Source organism: Salvelinus namaycush, chromosome 5 (assembly GCF_016432855.1).
Source record: "Salvelinus namaycush isolate Seneca chromosome 5, SaNama_1.0, whole genome shotgun sequence".
Lineage (NCBI taxonomy): Eukaryota > Metazoa > Chordata > Actinopteri > Salmoniformes > Salmonidae > Salvelinus > Salvelinus namaycush.
The window spans coordinates 55,287,513-55,310,352 of record NC_052311.1 but is presented as its reverse complement, the minus strand read 5'-3'; the positions used below and the strand labels follow the sequence as shown (position 1 = coordinate 55,310,352).

At 44.7% G+C, this 22,840-nt stretch overlaps 1 protein-coding gene across 4 annotated transcripts in view; it reads right to left on the bottom strand.

Moving 5' to 3' along the window:
* Positions 1–17: 17 nt before the first annotated feature.
* The window catches only part of LOC120048505 (oxidation resistance protein 1-like), a 66,714-nt gene continuing 43,891 nt past the window's right edge, over positions 18–22,840 (bottom strand). For 3 of the 4 annotated variants that reach the window (XM_038994538.1, XM_038994539.1, XM_038994541.1), the window contains 11 exons: positions 20,291–20,449; positions 19,507–19,691; positions 16,672–17,384; positions 14,668–14,827; positions 11,100–11,265; positions 6,173–6,253; positions 3,608–3,733; positions 2,831–2,983; positions 2,521–2,616; positions 2,128–2,201; positions 18–1,880 (listed from right to left, as the gene is read on the bottom strand). In XM_038994538.1, the coding sequence (XP_038850466.1) occupies positions 1,745–1,880; positions 2,128–2,201; positions 2,521–2,616; positions 2,831–2,983; positions 3,608–3,733; positions 6,173–6,253; positions 11,100–11,265; positions 14,668–14,827; positions 16,672–17,384; positions 19,507–19,691; positions 20,291–20,449 (2,049 nt within the window). In that variant the 3' untranslated portion in view covers positions 18–1,744. The remainder of the gene's footprint in view (positions 1,881–2,127; positions 2,202–2,520; positions 2,617–2,830; positions 2,984–3,607; positions 3,734–6,172; positions 6,254–11,099; positions 11,266–14,667; positions 14,828–16,671; positions 17,385–19,506; positions 19,692–20,290; positions 20,450–22,840) is intronic. The other variant, XM_038994540.1, reaches the window with a different exon arrangement.

Sequence of the window (22,840 nt, the reverse complement as noted above, 5' to 3'; positions counted from 1 at the left end):
ATACAAACTCAGACAAGTCCCAGGTTACAACAATTTTATTATTTCTTAATTTATACATCAATAATAGATTGTGTTTCTGTAAAATAATTAGGAGGACTTATCCATGTTATTCTGTGACTCCACAGACACAAATACTGGTGTGGAAGACCAGAAATGGGAAGGAAAGCTGCTGTGAAGTTTAATTGTACATATTTTCTCTTAGTCCACAGTCTTAACAGTCAGTCTATCAACTAACGAAGACTCACCACTGAGCAGAACTTGAGGAGAGTTCAATTCTTCTTCGACTTTCAGCCTCCTCACTCCCGGACAACAACACTGCCCTTTAGTTACACAGAGCATTAGTTTAGCTTTACCCTTAATATTATAGCAGCAAGCTTTCTACTAACAGTTAACATGTTTATGATTCTAAACAAAAAGTACTGTACAGCTACTAGAAGTCTAAGAACCTGGTTTATAACGCTTTTAGACCAGATTCAAGTGCTAGAAGCAACCCACCAATCATATATGTATTTCTATATAGGAACAAATCTACTATTTTAACATTAATTTACAGGGTAATATACATTATATTTGTAACAGCTGAAACATCAGCACAAAAAGATCATTGTCACACAACAGCAACATATATAATATATTTATATATAATCATATATATATCAATAATATACAATTGTCATATGCATGTAAAACAGTTAACCACATCTCAGGCTTTTCAAATTATACCCAGAAAAGCAATTGTGGATCAAGACAAGAAAGCTTTATAAGTCCTCTCTGATAAAGAGCCACGGACAGGCGATGAAAAGCGCCAACCTGGATTATTTGAGGTCACATGACAGTAATTTGCATATTCCACAAATCTATTGCAACACATTACTGTCTACGAACAGTACACACGACTCCTGAGGGGCGCCGGTGGTAGCTGAACTTACACGTAGTACACCCACTGAACAGAACATTATTAGTACAACGATGGGTAATATTCTGATTCTAGCTATGTGCTGTGATGGTGAACAATAGGAGGACTACAATACACAACACTCTATACGTAGTTCTTGCCTCAGAAGTAAACCAAAGATGTAAAATACCCCCCCCCCCATAATAGTGTCATCATCCTCACATCCTGCTGAGATTCTTCCTTCAGTTTTTGAACACCAATCAGAACCATGTTAGGTTCAACCGTCTCCTCTGAGAACAAAGGAATGCATGTTGTTTATTTTATTACTGGATCTCTCCACTAAAGGCCTGGAACACCACATATAGTAACATCCTACTGACTGACTTCAACCAAATTCTGAGGGGCGGGGTTCCTTGAGTGTCTCAAATTCAGATAATCTGGACTACGGCAGTTTCTCTCTCAATCCCAAACCTGAGCCGACATCATCTCCTGCTGAGGCCAGAGAGAGCAATCTGATTGCTCCTCCTTGGTTCTCCAACAAGGCGTCCCTACGGTCTCTAACAAACCCACACATCCCCTGATGCCTCACAGTATAGTACAGGACAGTACACCTCCTCAAAGACGCTGCACACAGCTGTAACAAGATACACACAAGGTAATTCACAAAGAAAAGCTCTGTTATAACTGCAGTAGTAACGTATGAACGCACAACACGCATCCTTCAGCTGGCTCCGTCCTGGGAGCCCCAGACAGTGGGTTGGAGCAGGGTGGTGATGTGCAGTTAGGTTTGAGACAACATTGCCATTGTAGGGATGTTTAGTCCTTCTCTTTTTCCCGTGGTGGGTTTTGTTATTCAAAAGCCCAGATCTCAATGTCCTGTATATAGAAATCCTCTTTCTTGGAGAGCATGGGGTTGCCAAAGGTTTTACAGGAGTGACTCCTGCCGTGGTACAGGTCTCCATCCAACCACAGGCCAAACTCACCACTGAAACACATCAAGACAAACACATCACAGCATCTTCAGAGACTCAATCCAGACAGCAAGAACATCACATACATGCTGTGAGTCTGTTCTGACAAATTTAAGACGATGGGCGCCATTTTACTCTTCTGAACACACCTAGCAGTGACTGTGCAATGTAGACTAACCATAACATCTTAACTGACAACCCAGTTTCAAAGTTTATTGCTAGATAAAACTTTTACATAAAAATAAAATAGCAGGTACGTACCTTCCACCACCAAAAGCTAAGGAGTCCATATCTCCTTTCATGAAGAACATGTTGTCACCTGTCCATTTGTACACCTGTCAACATAGAACAGAGCACGTCACCATCTGTGTAAATATATCATTACAAACCCTCATGCCATCTTACATAAGCTCCTCATTGTCAAGAGAATATGAGGCATACTAATAACAATATGATGCCTCGTTAATTGAATAAGGAAAACAACTGATTAGTACTCCTCTCAGGAAAATGCTTATCGATGTGCATGTTAATTGCTAAGACCAGAGCAGGGTTGGATGAGTTTACAACGGACGTTAGGAGGAGTAAAAGTGACTGGACCACACTGGCCAGTTCAGAATAAGGGTCACCAATCAGAGAGGTCAGAGGTCAGCCTACCTCAAACTCTGGACAGAAGGTGAAGAGGAAGGTCTCTCCCGTGCCGTAGAATCCCTCGCTGATTTTGAAGGGTTCGGACGCCAACGCACCAAACACCTGCAGCAACACAACCAACCATGTCAGGAAACAGAAAGTACGGGACCATGGTAACCCATTACAGCTCAAAGGCCCAATCCTAACTTCAGATGAGCGTGCTTGTCTCACACTTTTGCATAAACTACACATTGGAGTTAATGGAAATATATACATTTGAGTTACGTGCACAGATCTGGATTCAGGCCTAATAGAGAAGTGTTGCCGTCCCACTCACCCCACCATCACTGTCCCTGATGACCAACAGCACGGGGGTGTCCTGCCCCTGCATGGCCCGGTAAAGGCTCTTGATGCTCATGCCATGCTTGGTGGTGCCATAGGCCAAGGTCCAGGGGTACCCAATGGTACGGGGAGGGAGGTTCTTCGCCAGCTGGAGAAAAGAGACAGACGCCGGGGGGGATAAACATAAATGAGAGAGAAACAACCAGCTGTGAAAAGGCCACAGACATCAATGGTCCATTACAGCTGCAGTGACCTTTTCACACAGCTGGTTGTTAGAGAGTAACTGAGCTCCACACACCCAGAACACAACAGTCTCAGGAGAACAGGCATTAGGTGTCGACCACAGAGAGATCTACGATAAGAGCGCAGCAGGCTAGTCACACACATTCCTAAGGCTCCTTCCTTCGTTGCATGTCCTAACAAGAATCAATTTTCCCCAACAATAATCCATTTTCCCCAACAGCTATAGGCCTACATGAAAATATGCCTTTTTCCTGAAGACTAACCCCACCTCACCCATGTTAAAACCCTAACAAACCTTATCTGAAAACCCCAACCATCCCAGTATTGTAATTCATAGAGAATATCTGATTCAGTTACTACACCATCAGCCTTGTAATGATGAGGCTCAAGACCCTGCTGTCACAAAACAGATAGCTCCTCAGGGAGGGCCAGCACTGCTCTGGCTGAAGGCCTTGCTTTAGGAAGTAGCCCATTGACAATCAATGGGCATGGATCAAGCCATTGTGCCCGTCAGCAGTGTGAGTATTACCTTCTCTATCTGCTGTGCCTCCAGCAGCTCGCTAGGTTCACTGAGGTTGGGTCTGAAGGTCTCAGGCTCCAGCTCCGTCTTGATAGAGGTGGCATGCTTAGAGTTCACCTCCTCCTTGGTGGTGATCTGAAAACACACAGACAACAGTCAGACAGGCGCTCAGGAGGGCTGGGTGGGGGTCTAACTAGTAAAGGTAATGGGGTGTCTATCGCTTTAGGATATGTCCCAATGGCATCATATCCCCTACATATTGCACTACTCTGCCCTGGTCAAAAGTGGTAGGGTGCCATTTGGGACAGAGCTAGACTGGGATGAACACTGTGCTAGATGTTGTCTATAGGCTAATAAACCAAACACTGTGCTAGATGTTGTCTATAGGCTAATAAACCAAACACTGTGCTAGATGTTGTCTATAGGCTAATAAACCAAACACTGTGCTAGATGTTGTCTATAGGCTAATAAACCAAACACTGTGCTAGATGTTGTCTATAGGCTAATAAACCAAACACTGTGCTAGATGTTGTCTATAGGCTAATAAACCAAACACTGTGCTAGATGTTGTCTACAGGCTAATAAACCAAACACTGTGCTAGATGTTGTCTATAGGCTAATAAACCAAACACTGTGCTAGATGTTGTCTACAGGCTAATAAACCAAACACTGTGCTAGATGTTGTCTATAGGCTAATAAACCAAACACTGTGCTAGATGTTGTCTACAGGCTAATAAACCAAACACTGTGCTAGATGTTGTCTACAGGCTAATAAACCAAACACTGTGCTAGATGTTGTCTATAGGCTAATAAACCAAACACTGTGCTAGATGTTGTCTACAGGCTAATAAACCAAACACTGTGCTAGATGTTGTCTACAGGCTAATAAACCAAACACTGTGCTAGATGTTGTCTACAGGCTAATAAACCAAACACTGTGCTAGATGTTGTCTACAGGCTAATAAACCAAACACTGTGCTAGATGTTGTCTATAGGCTAATAAACCAAACACTGTGCTAGATGTTGTCTATAGGCTAATAAACCAAACACTGTGCTAGATGTTGTCTATAGGCTAATAAACTGATACCACATTACTTACTAGGAGTGGGGGTGTGTCATGATTTCTAAGCAGGTGGTTTTAAAGATATGAATAAAGTCTCATATCAGCAGAGGCAGGATTATTTACAGGCTAATATGAGCCCCAGGAAACACAAATATACAAGATAGGCCTACTTAATATAACAAATTAACTCAGCTTTGAAAATCATCAATTTGGGAGCAATGGGTTTAGGGAGAACATAGACCAGACTCCTTTATGTCAGTAACACATTAAAAGGAGCCAACCTTGGCTTATGAGAGCCTAAATGGCTCATAAAAACATGTGGGCTTCTCCAGAATTGTAATAACACTTGGAAATGTGCATTATATCCATATACAGAGGGCAAATCAGGAGGCTAAATTGTACAATGTCTGATTCTGGATATTTCTATAGTTAGCACAATAGGAATGTTGGCTGCAGAAAATGCAAACCACAGTAAATAATGAGTGGTCCAGAAGGCCTATTTGTGATTGAGCTGGACACACAGTGTTGGACTGTTTGTGTTCCAGCGGGGGTTGTTCATCTGTCTCCATAACAGGCCTGATTGTAAAGAGCCTAGCCACTGGTGGCCTGACCGGGATCACGTTACAGTCCTGTTGAATTACCTGCATTGTCCTCCGCAAACAATCCTGCACCCACTTAATGGATTGAATCGAATCCCACTTCCACCCACCCACCATCCCTGTCTACCTCTCTCCCTTCCCCTCTCCTCTCCCTCCAATAGAAAGCAGAGGCGGATGGGGAAGCAGCAGTTCCCCACTACCCAGTTGTGGATGGATGAACACAGTTTGTGAGGAGTCACTCAGAAGTGGAGGAACACAAATTCTACATTTGATTGACAGAGTCGAGAAACCTCAGGAAAATCCCCCTCCCTCAACAGAGATGAGCTACAACATATTGTATTATGATTCACATTCTTTGTCTCTATGACAGTCTTGGGACTAGGCTATCTAATTAGCTATGGCTAATAATAAACAGGAATGAGGCGTTCTTGAAACTAACCACCGCAGTGGTCAGTGAGGAGCTGTGAGGAGTGGATGCAGGGCATTATGGGAACTTCATGAAGGCATAAATTACCCTCCTCCCTTTCTCTACCAGGTATTAGTTGCTGGTTGCACAAAACTCTTCAAATGATCCTCATAGCGGTTCTTTGGACAGTTGCTACACGAGGCTGCAGCATCATAGTGCCGGCCCATCCCAGGGCCCTGGTCAAGGTCAGCCCAGGTAAGCCCAGGTCAAGGTTAGCCCAGGTAAGCCCAGGTCAAGGTTAGCCCAGCTAGGACAACTGGGTGAGAGGCAAGAGGTCAGAAACACACTGAGGAGCTAAGAGCCTGGCAGGGGCTAATCTAAAAATGGCACCTTATTCCCTACATAATAGTGGCCAAACGTAGTGCACTACATAAGGAATAGGGTACCATTTGGGACATAATCTAGAAAAAGGGAATGGAGAGCTGGAGCTTTGCTGAGTGGGGCACCTGAAGCCGCTTGCAGAGAGATTTCAGATCTTCACTGTTTAGCGCATCGATCCGGCGGTGGTACTCAGTCAGTGACACTACCTGGGGGGCGGAGACAGGAAGAGGAAGTGTAACTCAGCTGCTGGCGATGGAGGAAAAAGGATGAGCACAGCAGAGGGAGGGGAGAGAGTACATTTGAAGGTGGAGAGACCTGACATCACTGTGTATATTTTTTAATCTACCAGTATGTGATATTCAGGTCTCCATTAAATAGGCTTGGTTTAAAGTCTGATATTTGAACAAGAGGTGGTTGATATGTACCAATAGAATAGTGTTTTGCATGGTTGTGTAATCTAAATCAACACCACTAGTGGATGTTAGGACCAGCCAGAGGGACGAGAGGCAGACAAGCCATTCTGACACAGGCAGAACAAAAACGACTTAAACCAGAGAAGCCACACAAGGACATTCTTCTGATAATCTTAATCAATTGAGAGGATCCGTTGGACTGTAGGTGATACGACACCAGTGCACCATCAAGCACTTGCCAGCCTGTTAGTGTACAGACATGTTGAATCTGTTGAACAATACTGTGCAAGTCAAATTGAATCACCCATTTGGTATAGCAGGACAAGAGCACAGAGGAACTCCCAAGAATTCTGATGTAACGATTTAATTAGCCACGTCCAGAAAGCATATCAAAACACAGCCTGTCAGTATGTGTACTAAGCCATGGAGAACAAGTCCCAGACAGCCTCGCTTGACCTGCTGAGCAGAGATGATTTACTGACATCCCCCCCCAATAAGGGAGTAGTAAACCTACTTAGTGATGGGGGGCAATCAATACAGTTACATATCGCAATATTATTTTGGGCAATATTGGTACGTTGACTCCAAGTATCAGGGGGCAGGGGGGGTCTAAGTAGCTTTAGCTAGTGCTAGTCGGCTGTACCGGCGCCAAAACTCCCAATATTTTTCATCCTATAGCTTGTTCTGCACCTTTTTAAATAGTGAGCCAACATATTTTCAGCAATTCTATCAAAATGATCAAAACTTCTTTTCTAATGCTCTCCTCTCTCTGCAGCTGACATATAGTGAGCAATATGCAGAATTGTGAGAATCGCAATACATATCTTAAGTATGGTGATAATATCGTATCGTGAAGTCCCGGGCAATTCCCAGTCCTAGTGCTGCTTTTCATCATCATCATTATTAATAATCATAATAATGCACTGAAGCAAACATCTCTGCCAGACAGAGTTCATGGAAGCTAGCACACACGGGAATCCCCCTTCAAAATAGCCTATCAGCAGTTCTGGCTGAGTCTAACAATAGCTACAAGTTCTACCTCCACAATAACATCTTAAAGCCAGACTTCTACTTCAGAAGGTAGCTAAGCCCCTTGAGGCCCGGCTCTTCAAGGGGATGTGACTATGAATCAGCACAAAGTGCGATCATGGGGTCATATGAAATAGCATAACAAACCCATTCAAGGGGTGCACAACTCCAGATACAGTACAGTAGGCCTACTTAATAGGTTTCTATGGACACGAGCAGTGCTGTGGGTGGGTGGCCCTCAGGGACCGGAGCTGTGTACCCCTGCAAATGAAGCCTATCCATAAATATGCTATGATACTGCATGTCAAAAACTAGAACAATTATGAAATTGTCCGAATCTATTATAGAATTAGGCTATACATGAATTGCTGTCAAACTAGTTAAAAGTTAGTTGAGTCAAGTTGGATTGGGCAAACTTGGGTCAAGCGGAAATAAGTTACCTTGAAACACCTCTTTAGTCACCTTAAATCATGGTGTAAATAACGTTTTCCCAAACAAGCTGCCACATTGCAGTTCTCAATAATGCAAAGAAAAGGGTAAACTACAGTGTTCATTAAATATTTATTTGGAGACTAACTTTAGCTGACACTAAAGTGCAGTCTATTGAGAAAATCCAAGTCAGGCCAGTTTGCTGCAGTCTCCATCTTCTGTGTTCAGGAGGATGGTCTCAGGCTGGCCAACGACCATTGCCTGGTGCCAGTCTGTTTGTGCTTGACAATGAGAAATGGAGTTTGCAAGAGCACAAAGATCTGAGACCAGGCTACAATATTCAAGCTATTCTCTGCTCCCCTTCCTCCCAAATAACAACTTACATGAAGGTCATTCTTTCCAACACACGACATTGCATCAGCCCATCCAACTAACGTTATAGATATAATATCTCACCATTACAGAGAAGCCGATCACTGTCAATGCAATGGAAATTGTAGAACTGTAAGCTATACACAGTGTATTGACACAATGTCGTAAGTTAGCTACGACGTTATTAGTTACTAACGTTATATACAATGTAGCACGATGTTCACAAACTGTTCTGTTCACTGAAAAAACGCAACCTCAAAACTTTCCAAAACGAGAACCAAAGAAAAGGAGTGATACAAAGCGACAACATCAAGTGCTGTCTTTTTAGACTCATCAGATATGTCAGTGGCTATTTTGATTTCAGTCAGTCACTGGGCAAGCCGCTTGCATTTTGCTAGCAAGCTAGCCATTCAGTAATGTAGCTAGCAGGCTAACAACAACAAAACACGCGTAGCTAAAACACGGACTGTTATAGATACATACATAAGTGTACTTAGGGGTCAGCGGCGTTTCTTCCTTCACCCTTCTAGAGAACATTTCTTTCTTTCGGGGTGAGGTTGAGCTCGACAGTCACATTCCAGATTCTTTAAGTATTTCCAATCTCCACAAGTCGATGTTGAACCTGACACCGGACGGGCGGGGAATCTACTAGCTAACTAAAATAGAAACATTTTAGAAGGGTCTTCCATGTTTGTTTGACACCCGCAAGAGCCAGTGGCAATGCAGGACAGGAGCAAAGCCAGCTCCTTATTTGCTCAAAGGCAGAGGGCACTTCCTATTTGCATACTTCACTAGAGCAATTTAAAGATACAATACCAGTACATTTTTAAAAAAATGTTTCATGAGGTACTGTAGGGAGGGAGATCAAATGCACTTCTCGTGTAACATCACTGTAACAATAAAAAGCTTGGTGGATCACCTTTGAGTAGTTTGGGCACACATCAAACGTTAATCAATGAAGTGGCTTGAATTGTCATACTTGCCATATTGCATGACATACAATACACATACAGCACAGTAGACCTAATGATCAATGACCAATAAAGTATAATAAAAGGCTAACAGCATTATAGTTATTACAGACAAATAATCTAAGTGTTGTTTAAAATCCATGTTTACCTTAAAGGGTCAACGTAAAAGAGAGGCAACTATTTACTTATTCAAATCACTGGATCATGTAGCCTCTTCAGGACCAGGCCCAAACAAATCAGCCCACTTTGTTTCCTACATCATTCATTTACATTAAAATTTAAATCCCAGCTACAGCTTGCGTATCAATTTCTGTATGCAATGAATGTATCCTCTCACCATTATACCTCAAGCAAGTGCAGCCAGCCGGCCTATTGGACAGACTTTGAGCAGCCATGTCCACACACTGGACTTTTCCCCATTCCTCTACATTCACACCAGAATAATGCATTAACAGTCCTTAATTTGTTCTTTCAAAATCTTGCTTCTTAAATCCTAAAACCCTACTTCCACATTTGAGGGGAAATGAAAACCCCATAAAGCCACTATTAAGGATAGGGCAGAGAATGAGCAAACTGAACACAACTATGTATATTACGGTCACAAGAATGCCCAAGAATGGCCACACATGTTTTAAAGAATTCACTATGTGCCTTCCCGGCATTGAACCAACCAGCTTTTCACAACGGGAACCATTCCATCCATCTGTCTACAACTGCGGAACACCACAGTCAGTCAGGTCATCCAGCACAACTATAGTTTGGGGTGACCGACGACAACAGAGATATTAATGCATGCCATATACACTGCATTAATAACGTGGACAACTGACTTGGAACAAAATGATTTCACAATCATGCAAAACATTGTGGTTGTTGTAATCTGAGTGAAAATTGCGCATTTCCGACCAAAGGAAATAGTATTCACACAAATTACACAATAAACATAACTATAACACATCAAGCAAACACTTGGACAGATTGATCAAAACAATGTAATCATAAATGACAGTGTAATCATTTGAACACACAAATAACATTAAGGAGCATAGATAATGATGACGGCAGAATAACAATGCAAATACATTCCATTTAACACTACACACAGTCATATCACCACAAAATAAATCACTTGACTGAATGAAAGCATATAACACATAGGACATATATGGACTACAACACAGGCTGGATGAGAAGGTAAATGTACAGAGTGTACCAAACATTAGGAACACCTGGTCTTTCCATGACATAGACTGACCAGGTGAATCCAGGTGAAAGCTATGATCCCTTATTGATGTCACTTCAATCAGTGTAGATGAAGGGGAGGAGACAGGTTAAAGAAGAACTTTAAAGCCTTGAGACAATTGAGACATGGATTGTGTATGTGTGCCATTCAGAGGGTGAATGGGAAAGACAAAAGATTTAAGCGTCTTTGAATGGGGTATGGTAGTAGGTGTCAGGCGCACCAGTTTGAGTGTCAAGAACTGCAACGCTGCTGGGTTTTTCACACTCAACAGTTTTCCGTTTGTATCAATAATTGTCCACCACCCAAAGGACATCTAGTCAACTTGACACAACTGTGGGAAGCATTGGAGTCAACATGGGCCAGCCTCCCTGTGCAACGCTTTCAACACCTTGTAAAGTCCATACCCCCAACGAATTGAAGCTGTTCTGAGGGCAAAAGGGGGTGCAACTCAATATTAGGAAGGTGTTCCTATTGTTTTGTACACTCATTGTATTGTAACTACTACACATACTACTGTACAGCAACATCCAGCCATGTAAGAAACAACACAGAGTGTAGAATGTAGTGTGGAACACCTCAGTTCTCTAGTCCTTACCTCCCACTCTTTGTTGTTGATATCCGTGAGGGGTTCGTCTTCTCTTGTCTCGAACCCCGAAGGCTTCTTGACCACCATGAACCCTGGCTCGTGGCCGATGCCCTTCACCCCCTCCCCATACATGTCTGGGGTCCACTGGATGAAGAACACATACAGGTGCTCGGACCTGGGGAGGGGAGAGAGGTAGAAACACAGACAGTCAGACTGTCACGCCCTGATCTGTTTCACCAGTCTTTGTGATTGTCTCCAACCTCCTCGAGGTGTCGCCCATCTTCCCCATTATCCCCTGTGTATTTATACCTGTGTTCTGTGTTTGTCTGTTGCCAGTTCGTTTTGTTCCTCAAACCTACCAGTGTTTTCCCCTTGCTCCTGTCTTGTCTATATTCTTGTTCTCTAGTTATCCCGGTTTTGTCCTTCTGCTTGCCCTGACCCTGAGCCTGCCTGCTGTCCTGTACCTTTGCCCCACTACTCTGGATTACCAACCTCTGCCTGACCTGAGCCTGCCTGCCGTCCTGTACATTTGCCTTCCCGTGTTCGAATTAATACACCTTTGTTCCTTTGACACTGTCTGCACCTGGGTCTTACCTTCAAACGTGATAGTACGAACTGGCCATGACTGACCCAGCAGACTTGTACCAGCCACACAAAGCCATCGCCTCCCAAGGAGCTGTCATTGGAAGGCACGAGGAGTTGCTTCGTGGTCTGATTGAAGGGTTTCAGGCCGTGGCCAAGTGTCACGACCAAGCATTGGACACATTAAGGGAGCAAGTCCGTGGGTTGTCTACTAGGCAGCCTACCACGACGGTAACCTCCCAGCCCCTTAGTAACCCGGCTGGTAGCAGCGCCGTCACTTCGGTTTCCCGGGAACCCCACTTACCTCCCCGGAGTGCTTCGATGGAGAGTCGGGCACCTGTCGGGCGTTTCTCACTCAGTGTTCCCTCGTCATGGAGCTGCAGCCTTCCTCCTTTCCCTCTGACTGCTCTAAGATAGCGTACCTCATTACGCTGATGTCCGGGATGGCCCTCGCTTGGACTACGGACGTTTGGGAACAACAGTCGGCCGTATGCTTCAGTCTGGATGGATTCGTGGCGGAGGTGAAAAAAGTTGGAGGCTCCGTGGTCTGGGAGAGAGGCTGCCTGGAAGTTACTCCAGCTTCGGCAGGACTCTCTCAGTGCGGCAGACTATGCGGTGGAGTTCCGCGCGCTAGCAGCGGAGAGTACCTGGAACCCGGAAGGGCTGTTCGACATGTTCCTGCACGGATTATCGGAGGTAAAGGATGAGCTTGCAGCCCGAGAACTACCGACGGATCTTGACTCACTCATCGCTTTAACTATCCGGATCGATGGTCGGCTGTGGGAACATAGGAGGGAGAAGAGGTCCGATTGTGGTCCCAATCCCACCTTGCATCTAATGAACTCCGGAAGTCCCCGGAGTCTATGTCCCCGAGAGGATCCGAGCTTACCCGAGTCCCTCCAAGAGCCTCCGGAGACAGCCAATTCACCTCTTCCCGAGTCGATGCAGCTCAGCAGGGCTAGGCTGTCTCCAGCCGAACCCGTACGCAGACTTGACGCCCAGAGTTGTCTGTATTGCAGAACTGTTGGTCATTTTGTGTCTACCTGTTCCTTCAAGAGACCTAGCTCATTCGTTGGAGTGAGTACTCTGGTGGATCTTAAAGACTATTTTTCGTCCCCCCTTACTCGACCCCTCTCCATGCCATCCTGCGCTGGGGCGGCCAGTCCAACTCTCTCCAGGTACTCATCAACTCGGGGGCCGATGTGAGTCTCATGGACGTTACCCTGGCGTCCGAGCTGGGCATCCCCACTCAACCCCTCTCCATTCCTATGGGTGTTAGAGTGCTAGACGGGCGGGTCACCCACCAGACCACCCCCGTCAACCTACGAGTGTCGGGGAACCACAGCGAGACGATCCAATTCCTGCTAATTGAGTCTCCGCAGGTTTCCGTGGACCTCTGGGAGGGGTTCAGTAAGGCCCGGGCCACTTCACTTCTGCAGTCCCGACCGGTATCCAAGAAGGTCAAGCCAGATGCGCTGGCACGCCGCTATAGCCCCGCGGCTACACCCCCAGAAGCCGAGACCTTTCCCCCCTGCTCCAAGATCATTAGCCCCTCTGCTGTTCGTCCTCTGTTGCCCCGTACCCTCCGTATACTTCCTACCTTTCCTGTGTCTAGAATTAAACCCATGTCTCACAGCCCTTTGTCTCCTGTTTCCTGTCTCCTGTGGCCGTCTCTAAATGGCATGAGGCTGTTATGCCACTCTGCTGTCTTGTGTCTCTATGTATCAGGCTGTATATGGTCTTTTTCCCCACTGCCTGGAACTCTCACACCATTGTCAGGATACTTTACACACATCTTCTGGGTCGCCACTCAACTAGGTCATCCAGCAGGCATAGTCAGTCTGCCAGTGTGTGTGTGTGTGTGCATGCACGTGTGTTTGTGTGTACGAAAGTGTGTGTGTACGTGAGTATGTGTAAGTGTGCACGTCTGTGCACGTGTGTGTGTGTGTGTGTGTGTGTGTGTGTATAAAGGCACAGTGCTATCCATGGGAACAGAGCCAGCAGTGTAACAGGGCAGCATTACAGGAGACATTCTGAGATAAACACATTCCAACCACCCTACAATGGCACATGGCCATGGTGATGGTGGTGTGACTGTGTCTGTGACCAGAGACAATACTGGTGGCCTGTCTGCCTGCTTCAAATGAGATTAACATGTGAGACTGAGAGGAGTGTGCTGTGCTGGTCAACACAAGTCTACTGGCTACTGGGAATGAAAACAGCTGAAGGGCAGAGTTTCCAAAGTCAAAGAATGGCTGGTCAAACATCTTATCAGATTCATAACTTTCTGCCCTCTCTCTCTCCAGGACTGGAGACAAAGGCAGCACTGTGCTTGGACCCAACATTGATAATGAGGTTGTGGCAAAGTCATTGCAACAAAGTGACTTTTCAGCATTAACTAATTGAATTAAGCTGTTGAAGCAATTTGGAATAATTCACTAGAAAAACATATTTTACAGCTTTTGATGAAGATACATATTTCCTTGTACTGAGTGTTCTTTGAAAGGCCTAAACGATACATTCATTATGAATACTGCTGACATTGCTGTGCAACATCCCAGCGGAGTCGAAATTGACAGATCTCATTACGATTAATACCTATTTACATAAAAGGGCAAAAACTGTTAATTTGTGCTATTGTGGACAGAAATGTCATCCAAAGCACACTGAGATACTGCACAAAATGTATGTAACTGAATTGCTTTTCACAGCCTGGTCCACTTTTCACACAGGGGAAAAAGTGGTTTGTTGTGTGCCCTCTGTGAAAAATACATGTATTCTATGCTATAGATATTTGTGTATGTCTGTGTGTGTGACAGTGTGTGTCTGCAGAGTGGGTGAATAAATAAATAATCTAGCTGTCTGGTCTGGTCTAGTGGCAGCATAGTGAGATGGGCTTGGCACTGGGCAGACAATGGGGCTGCACTACAGTGATTCTGCAAACCTTGGCGCTGCAGTGTGGTGCACACACACACACACACACACACACACTCACCTCTCCTGCGGCACAGCGAACCAGTACTCATGTTTCCTGTCCCTCTGAGCGTACTGCTGCATGGAGGCGCTGGCGTTGGACACAAATGTCTTCTTCATGGGCTGGCCCACCCGCAGACACAGGAACTTGTGGGACCGCTGCCTCCGCCGCTCCATGGACACTGTAGGGCCACATGACAAACAGGAAATAATCACATGATAATGCATTGTTATCTTATCCATCTTAACAGTTACATGCCCAAAGCAGATACCAATCTGATTTCAATCTTTCAGAATATGTTTCAATTTAGTGACTGACTAAATGTAGGCCTACTCCTGGTTTAAAACATATCCTCTTATTATCTAGTAGTCCCTCACCACACCACTGGACATAATCCATCTGTAAATAAGAAAACATTTCAGATCTATTTGATAACAGGGTCTTTATTTAGATTTTTTATTTCACCTTTATTTAACCAGGTAGGCCATTTGAGAACAAGTTCTCATTTATAACTGCGACCTGGCCATGTGACCTAGATCTCCTCCTCTGTTTACCAGGTATCTCAACAGACAGTAATTTTGTGCCAGAATAATAGGAAGATGACCCCAATAAACATAGATCATAACGGATCGTGACACCAAAACATATGCCTGCTTTTATTAACGACCCATTAGAAGGTCAAATCAGTGGGAGTTCTACAAAGAAAAGAGACACTTTGTGGCATAACACAGACTGGGACCTATAATCACAGACAGAGGCAGAAAAATGGATCATCTACTTAGAAAACACAGCTCAGTGGGAAAAATGATATTTGAAAACGCAGTAATTGGGCTTGTTTTGAAGTGGGACCTCGGTTAGCGTCTGCCATGGTAATGTGGTGTGGAGTAAAGCAGAATCCTGCTGTGATCCCAGCCAATAAGAGCAAACATTCTAGGAACTCTCTGTGGGGTGAGAATTATGGTGATATAAATTATTTGAACACAACCAGACCTGGGTTCAACCAGTATTTGTTTCCTTTCAAAAAATACTTTGAGAGTTTGATTGAGCCTGCCTGGAGTGCCAGATGGGCGGAGTTTGCACTTTTGGGACTATTCCATTGGTTCCAATGCACCAGGCAAACTCAATGAGGTGCAGCAAAAGTGTTCAAAAGAAAACAAATACTATTAGAACCCAGGTCTGAACACAACTAAGTGAGGCACTAGAGCTCACATAGAACTGTAGAACAGTGGAAGAATAACATACATAGCACCTATAGCAGGCATGACACAGAACACAGTAGTGGTTTGAGCCTGCACACTACTGTGGTAGTCTATGTTCTAGGTAAGAAATATTCAATGTTTACTGAAAAAAACATCAAACCAAAAAGAGAAGGCAGCTATAAAATGTAAATAGTTAAGTCACTTTAAATGCTGCACGTGTCTCTGAGGGTTTTTAATGCAGGCCGTCTAAACACTATTGTGTTTCCCCTCAGATGATAGGTGTGGGTGTTTGTGTTGTCTCTCTGTGTTTGATTTTTGACGTTTTAGCCTATCTTGGAGTTGAGTGCACGTGGCAGCAGACCGGCTAACAGCAGAGCTAGATCAAAGCGGTGTATAATGCCTCTGCTCATTCCTGTAGGTGATAACAGCACACCACACATTTCCACAGTTCTCTCTCCCTTTTTAAGTCCAATTACAACTGGGGAGGCACAAAGCTGTGACAGGAGGTTATCAGGAGCACCCTGCAGCCGAGGTGTACGGAAGCAGCCGGAGCCAACTTTCCTGTGATAGCACTGGGAGCTTCATTAGAATAAACATGAACATTATAATGATAATTGCAGAGATGGCAAATGGCAGCAGCATACCTGGCAGTGAGGATGTGTAATAATCTGCAATAACTATCTATAGATTTGCCTTCATGTTGAGAACTCAAGTAGGGTCAAAGCTGAACATATTTTCGCACCTACTGAAAAACAATGTAAGTGCATATTATAAGGCTATGTATGTCATATTTTCATAATACAACAGAGACACGTTGTCTCACTACCTTCTGCAGAGTCTTGTCCCTCCTCCTTTTGTGTTACATTCTCCATTTGCTCTGTGGCTTGTTGCATAGTGTGACTCTTCCACATCTTCCTCAGTTCCTCCACGTCCGTCTCGGAGTCCCGGGACCCTTCTCTGCTCAGTTTGGGCCTGTCCCCTGGACCCCCCTCCTGGCCGGAGGGCTCCCCAGGCCCGGTGGTAGAGCTCTGGGAGGCAGGGCGTGAGGATGGTCCCTGGCCTAGTCCCTGGCTGGTGGTGGGTGTGCTTGGTGCTGCCTTCTCCACATCCACACTGTGTTGCTTGGAGCCCATGGGAGACTGGCTCTGGGCCGTGTGGCTGTCTGGATTGTCTTCTGCTGTGGTGGGTTGTTTCTCCTGGCCCTCCACTGGCGGCTGGCTGACTGATTTGCAGGTGCAGTTTGCGGCCCCTGGGGCGTCCCCTGGGGGAATGAAGGCCTCCACCTGTGTGACAGTTTGGATGGACTCTGTGGAGGCTGTGGCTGAGGAGGACTTGTCCAGTCGGAGGTCTTCGGAGGAAGTGGCCTCCTCCCGAATGGGGGACAGCTCTGACTCTGTAAAGACGTCCTCGGAGAAGGAGCCCTCTGTGCTGCGGGGGGCCGCGCTGCCGCTGTTGTTGCCCGGGACTCTCAGACGCTGCTCCGGGTCTGGCTGAGAGGAGGTGGAGGGCCCGCGCTCTGACGTCAAAGGCTCCAGATGTCTGGATAGGGAAGAAAACAGTAAAGAAGAAAATACAAGTTAGAGAGGTCTGAATTTGAATGCAGCAGAATGGCACCATTTTATTTTGTTTATTACCGTATAATGTGGAGAGACCAGGTGAAACAAGTCATTCTCTCAATATGGATCTAATATGAATCTATGTTTGTTTGGCGCATCTGTAAGTGAACGGCTCCGCATAATAATCTGAAGAGGTTTTGTACAGTAAATTAACAGGGACACAGTGTAACAAAAACACTGTGCAGCCAGCCAGCCAACTAACAGGATTCCTCTACATACTGTAACAGCGCACTAGACTCCACAGGTTCTCCAAAGACCTGTTGTGGGACTAAAATAGTTTTCTCCTAGGTCCAGCTGTGTGTATGATAAAACACTAGTTGGCACACAGGCAGGCATTTGTTATTGTGTGCTCTTTGAGACAGAGAGAAACAGAGAGTCTGCTTGCATCATATTTGAGAAAACAGCTGTCCTCACACACAGAAACAATGGCTGCTTTTCAATCTCAAAGTAGAACCCTCAGCCCTTGAATGACGTTTTACATCGTCACATCCGAGTGTACCTTGCCCAAGCGAGGGAGAGTGATGATCGGAGAGGCAACGTCCTTGGTGGAAATCTGGAAGTTGAGCTTAAAAACAATCAACCTAAAGCTATTAATGTACCTAGTAAGCTAACGTATCTAGCTAGCACTCCTGTCAGGTAGCTAGCTACAGTTACCCATAGCTGGCTAGCTAGTTTAATTGTTTGGTCATTTATTCTGATACATTTCAGAATTCTCAAAAATATGTTTATGAATCTAGCTCCGTTTTATAGGCTCCTCACTACGAGACTAAGCTAATTTGCCAACGCTAAAATTAATGTCTATATATATTTTCTAGCAAGCTAGCTTCAATACTTTTTTCTGACATGCCGAAAATGCAGCCTTGTTGATAAAATGTGACACTTCGCGGCCACCGGAGTTTGACATGTGACTACAGTTTGCATTGAATTGTGGGTCGTATCAACCCCGCAAGTGACCAAAGTGGTTTACTCGCTCCTTTGGGCTAAATCGAGGGCCGGGGGGGGGGCAACGTTAGTGAATTGGACCTCCACTTAAGATGGCAATCAAACTGCATCCGGTTTCGAAGGGAATTCCCCTGAGGGAAAGTCACTGGCGCAAGGGGTGAGGGGGTAAAAATAACGTGTTTGGACTGCAGCCAATAACCATTAGACATCACAATAGATGCTCCATGAGATCTGAACACTTAACACAGCCCAAATCCACCACTGAACATTTTCACAGACATACTGGATGGGCACTAGAGTGGAAGGGCTAAGCATAGCTCTATAGTTACAATAATAATAAATGCCTCCTAGCAGACACTTTCATCCAACTTACAGTTCAGTAAGTGCATACATAATTAGCATGTGTATGTGATCTGAGCGGGACGTGAACCCACGACCTTGGCATCGCTAGCGCCGCGTTCTTAAAAACCGAGCCACAGAGGACCACAGCTACAAATAGCTAATGCTTTGGTAAGATTTCATCATAGTATTAATATAACACAATTATCTTGATCTGAGCAAACAATCCATGTTAAATTGCTAATAAAAACAGAGACGGTAGGAGATGTGTATGTGGGTGGCATGTCATGGAGATAAACTAAGCTGGCTGCTGAAGTGGATATATTATTACATCAAGCAAATGGGTGAGCAATCCAGACGTAGGTGGGTGAATGCATAGTTCATTAACCTTGCTCTAATTGCTATTTCCTTTTCCTTTTTGGCATGAGGGATATAATGAATCTGTTGGATGGTTGCTGATGTAATCAGTGTGCGCCTGCAGTGCCGGGCTGATGAAGTGATTACGGAGGGGCTGTGATGTGTAACCAGGGATGGAGTGGTAGAAAAATAAGTGGGTAAACGAGTGATGTGTAACGTAAACGCAAACGCAAACAACGTTAATTTTGTGTAATAGGTGCGTAAACGCTACTCCTCTCCACAACATTCCTGTTACTGTGGTTCAGTAGGCATAAAACGGATGCTACGGTGTGCTCTAATGAACGGGACCCCTGTGTGTAACTGTCAGACAGACAGACCGACCGACAGACAGACGACAGGGCTCTTACGCGGGCACGGCCTCTCTGATCTTGCTGTCAGTGATCTCCTTGTAGATGGCTGCAGACATGACCTCCTCCAGGGGACACATGTAGCCGTACTCCTCACAGCCGTGCTCCTGCACCAGAGGGTCCATCCTGTGGGGGTCAAACATGATGTTGTTGGGCGTCACCAGCAACACCCCGCTCACCGCACCCTGGGGGGGAAGAGAGACAGATGGAGAGAGAGAGAGAGAGAGAGAGGGAGGGAGAGGGGGAGAAAGAGAGAAAGCGAGGAGAGAGAGAAAGAGCGCGAGAAGAGAGAGAAAGAGAGAGAGCGAGAAGTGGGAGAGAGAGAGAGAGAGAGAGAGAGAGAGAGAGAGAAAGGGTTAGACGGAGTAATATAGCTAGAGCATGAAAAAGCTGGCAGTGAAAGAAATGTGTCAGCCATTTAGTGGAGGAGATATATTACCTTGCCAGCATAAATAAACAAAATGGCTGTACTGTACTGCAGGTATCCAAAAGCAACTGAAGGATATTGACTATGAACAGGAAGCTCCAATACTGACCTCCCTGTGGGGGGGAAAGCTGCAAAGCTTTGATTTAGACTGAATGGATCAATATTGGTTTCATTTTGTTCAATAGCATGGATCTGAGCTATTAGAGGTGGATGTTGGCTGGCGGAGGGCCAGCATTCCTGAAAGTCCTCTGAACTTCTCCATGCGCTTACCTTATAATACTGTACTTATTTTATATATAGAATATACTATATATACTGTATAGTACTGTAATATATATGAATATACATGATATGTACCTTGCCGTCTGTGATGTACTTGCAGTTGATTTTGAGGAACTTCTCTGTCAGGGCCTCTTCCTCCTCGGAGGTGGACGACACTACACGGGCCTGGCGGAGTGCTGAGAACACCGGAGCATGGTGATGGTGAGCCTCTGGCCTGGGAGCGCCATCGGATTCCTAGAGGGGTGGCCATTTTGAATAACAGGAGAGGAGGGAGAAGTAAAGGGTGGACAAGAATGAACACATTTATAATTTAGTGATATGTTAAAAAACAGTTAGTTATAGCTTTAGATTATCCTCCAAGTCATATAGAATAGATCAAGTCAATAGAACAGTATCAACAGCAGCGTATCAATTCAACAACACTCAACGCTCAAACAACATTGAGTTGAATGTAATCAATATAAGCAATCTTAGATTTCAGTAACAAACTTCTTGCACACATCACATACCATAGAAATAAAATGAATAGAAAGGCAATCTCATTCAAGTCAATGATGGCATAATGGGTGCACTGGCAGCCATTTTGAGTGGCAGCCATTTTGAGTGGCAGCCATGGCAGGAAGTAAAAGCAGGAAGTATACCCTTCAATCTGTGATGGGATTTGTTGAGTCAACTCAACTGACATTACAAAAAAAGACATTCCATTGAAGTTAGCATCATTTGAATGAACATTCTACATTACTGTGGCAATCTAGCATCAGTTTATAAAGAATTTGAAAATACCATGAAGATTATTGCTTCACAATATCTGGCAGCCATTGTGAATGTACGTACCCATGAGTTTACCAGTCAAATGTCCAGGGTTAGAGCTTTCAAGCCGTTCTATTCATTCTATTTCTATGTCACATACTCAAGCGACATGTTACATTGCATGTAACCTGATTATATAACAAGTGATAATAATGAAGAAGGGGCTTCCCCAAACTTTTGCCACAAAGTTGAAAGCCCAGAATCGTCTAGAATGTAATTGTATTCTGTAGCGTTAAGATTTCCTTTCACTGGAACTAAGGGGTGTAGCCCAAACCATGAAAAACAGCCCCAGACCATTATTCCTCCTCCACCAAACTTTACAGTTGGCACTACGCATTTGGGCAGGTAGCATTCCAAACCCAGATAAATCTGTTGGACTGCCAGATGGTGAAGCGTGATTCATCACTCCAGAGCTGTACACTACTCCAGCCGATGCTTGGCATTGCGAATGGTGATCTAGGCTTGTGTGCGGCTGCTTAGCCATGGAAACCCATTTCATGAAGCTCCCAACGAACAGTTCTTGTGCTGACGTTGCTACGCGCTTCAGCACTCGGCTGTCCCGTTCTGTGAGCTTGTGTGGCCTACCACTTCGCAGCTGAGTCGTTGTTGCTCCTAGACGTTTCCACTTCACAATAACAGCACTTACAGTTGACCAGGGCAGCTATAGCAGGGCAGAAATTTGACAAACTTGTTGGAAAGGTGGCATCCTATGACAGTGCCACGTTGAAAGTCACTGAGCTCTTCAGTAAGGCCATTCTACTGCCAATGTTTGTCTATGGAGATTGCATGGCTGTGTGCTCGATTTTATACACCTGTCAGCAATGGTTGTGGCTGAAATAGCCGAATCCACTAATTTGAAGGGGTGTCCACATACTTTTGTATATATAGTGTATGTCTCCCTACATCAAACCAATCAGCCAGAGTATCTAAATATGCAGTATAGCCAGTGAATGGTCATTTGTAACAATGTAGCAATGTTTCTGCACTGCTAGCCAATCAGGTCAACAAACACACAGAGACAGAGAGAGACATGTATGTCTAATCACATACATTAGTAAATGAATGCACTTCCTGTAGTCTGAAGTTCATAATGGCAATTAGCTAGAAAAATATATCTATATGAGGCTGAAGCGTTCATCTTTATGGTGGTTCGCTAGTTGATGCTTGATTAGTTTAATTAATAGAAACAGGATGAGAAGTGCACATGAAGACTATTTAAATACAGCTCTGTTATTCCTCCATCAACATACATCATACACTTCGTCATGCAAGTGTGTGTATATCAGTAGACTGATTATTCTTCCTGTACTGAAATGTTAACTGAACTCCAGCACTGCCGATGTACGGAACGTACACTGAGAAATGAACACTCACTCAGTCTCATGGAACATGAAACGGAGATATCAGGCAGACATTACCTAACTACAGATGTGTGTGTGTGTCTGTCAGCAGTCTGTCTGTGTTATTGGTCATATCAGCTTCATGTAACCCAGTAATAGACTCAGGGTAAACCCATGCTCCTGACCCAGCCCAATCCCTGACCATATGGGCCACGACGACAGCAAAGACCCTGTTTAACCTTGTTCACTCAACAAACAGACAGTGTTACTGTTCTTATGACAAGTAGAGATAGAGATTTAAGTTTTACGATGTGTTATTATGTACAGATCCAGTTTCTCCAGTAGTATCTGCTGCATCTCACGTGGAGGACTCAGGGCTGTGACGGTCATGGAAATATTTGTTTTGCTTTTCAGACACACCTTTTCTCCTTTCTTCAGCTCCTGACTGCATGTGCTGCCATAGAAATAGAACGGG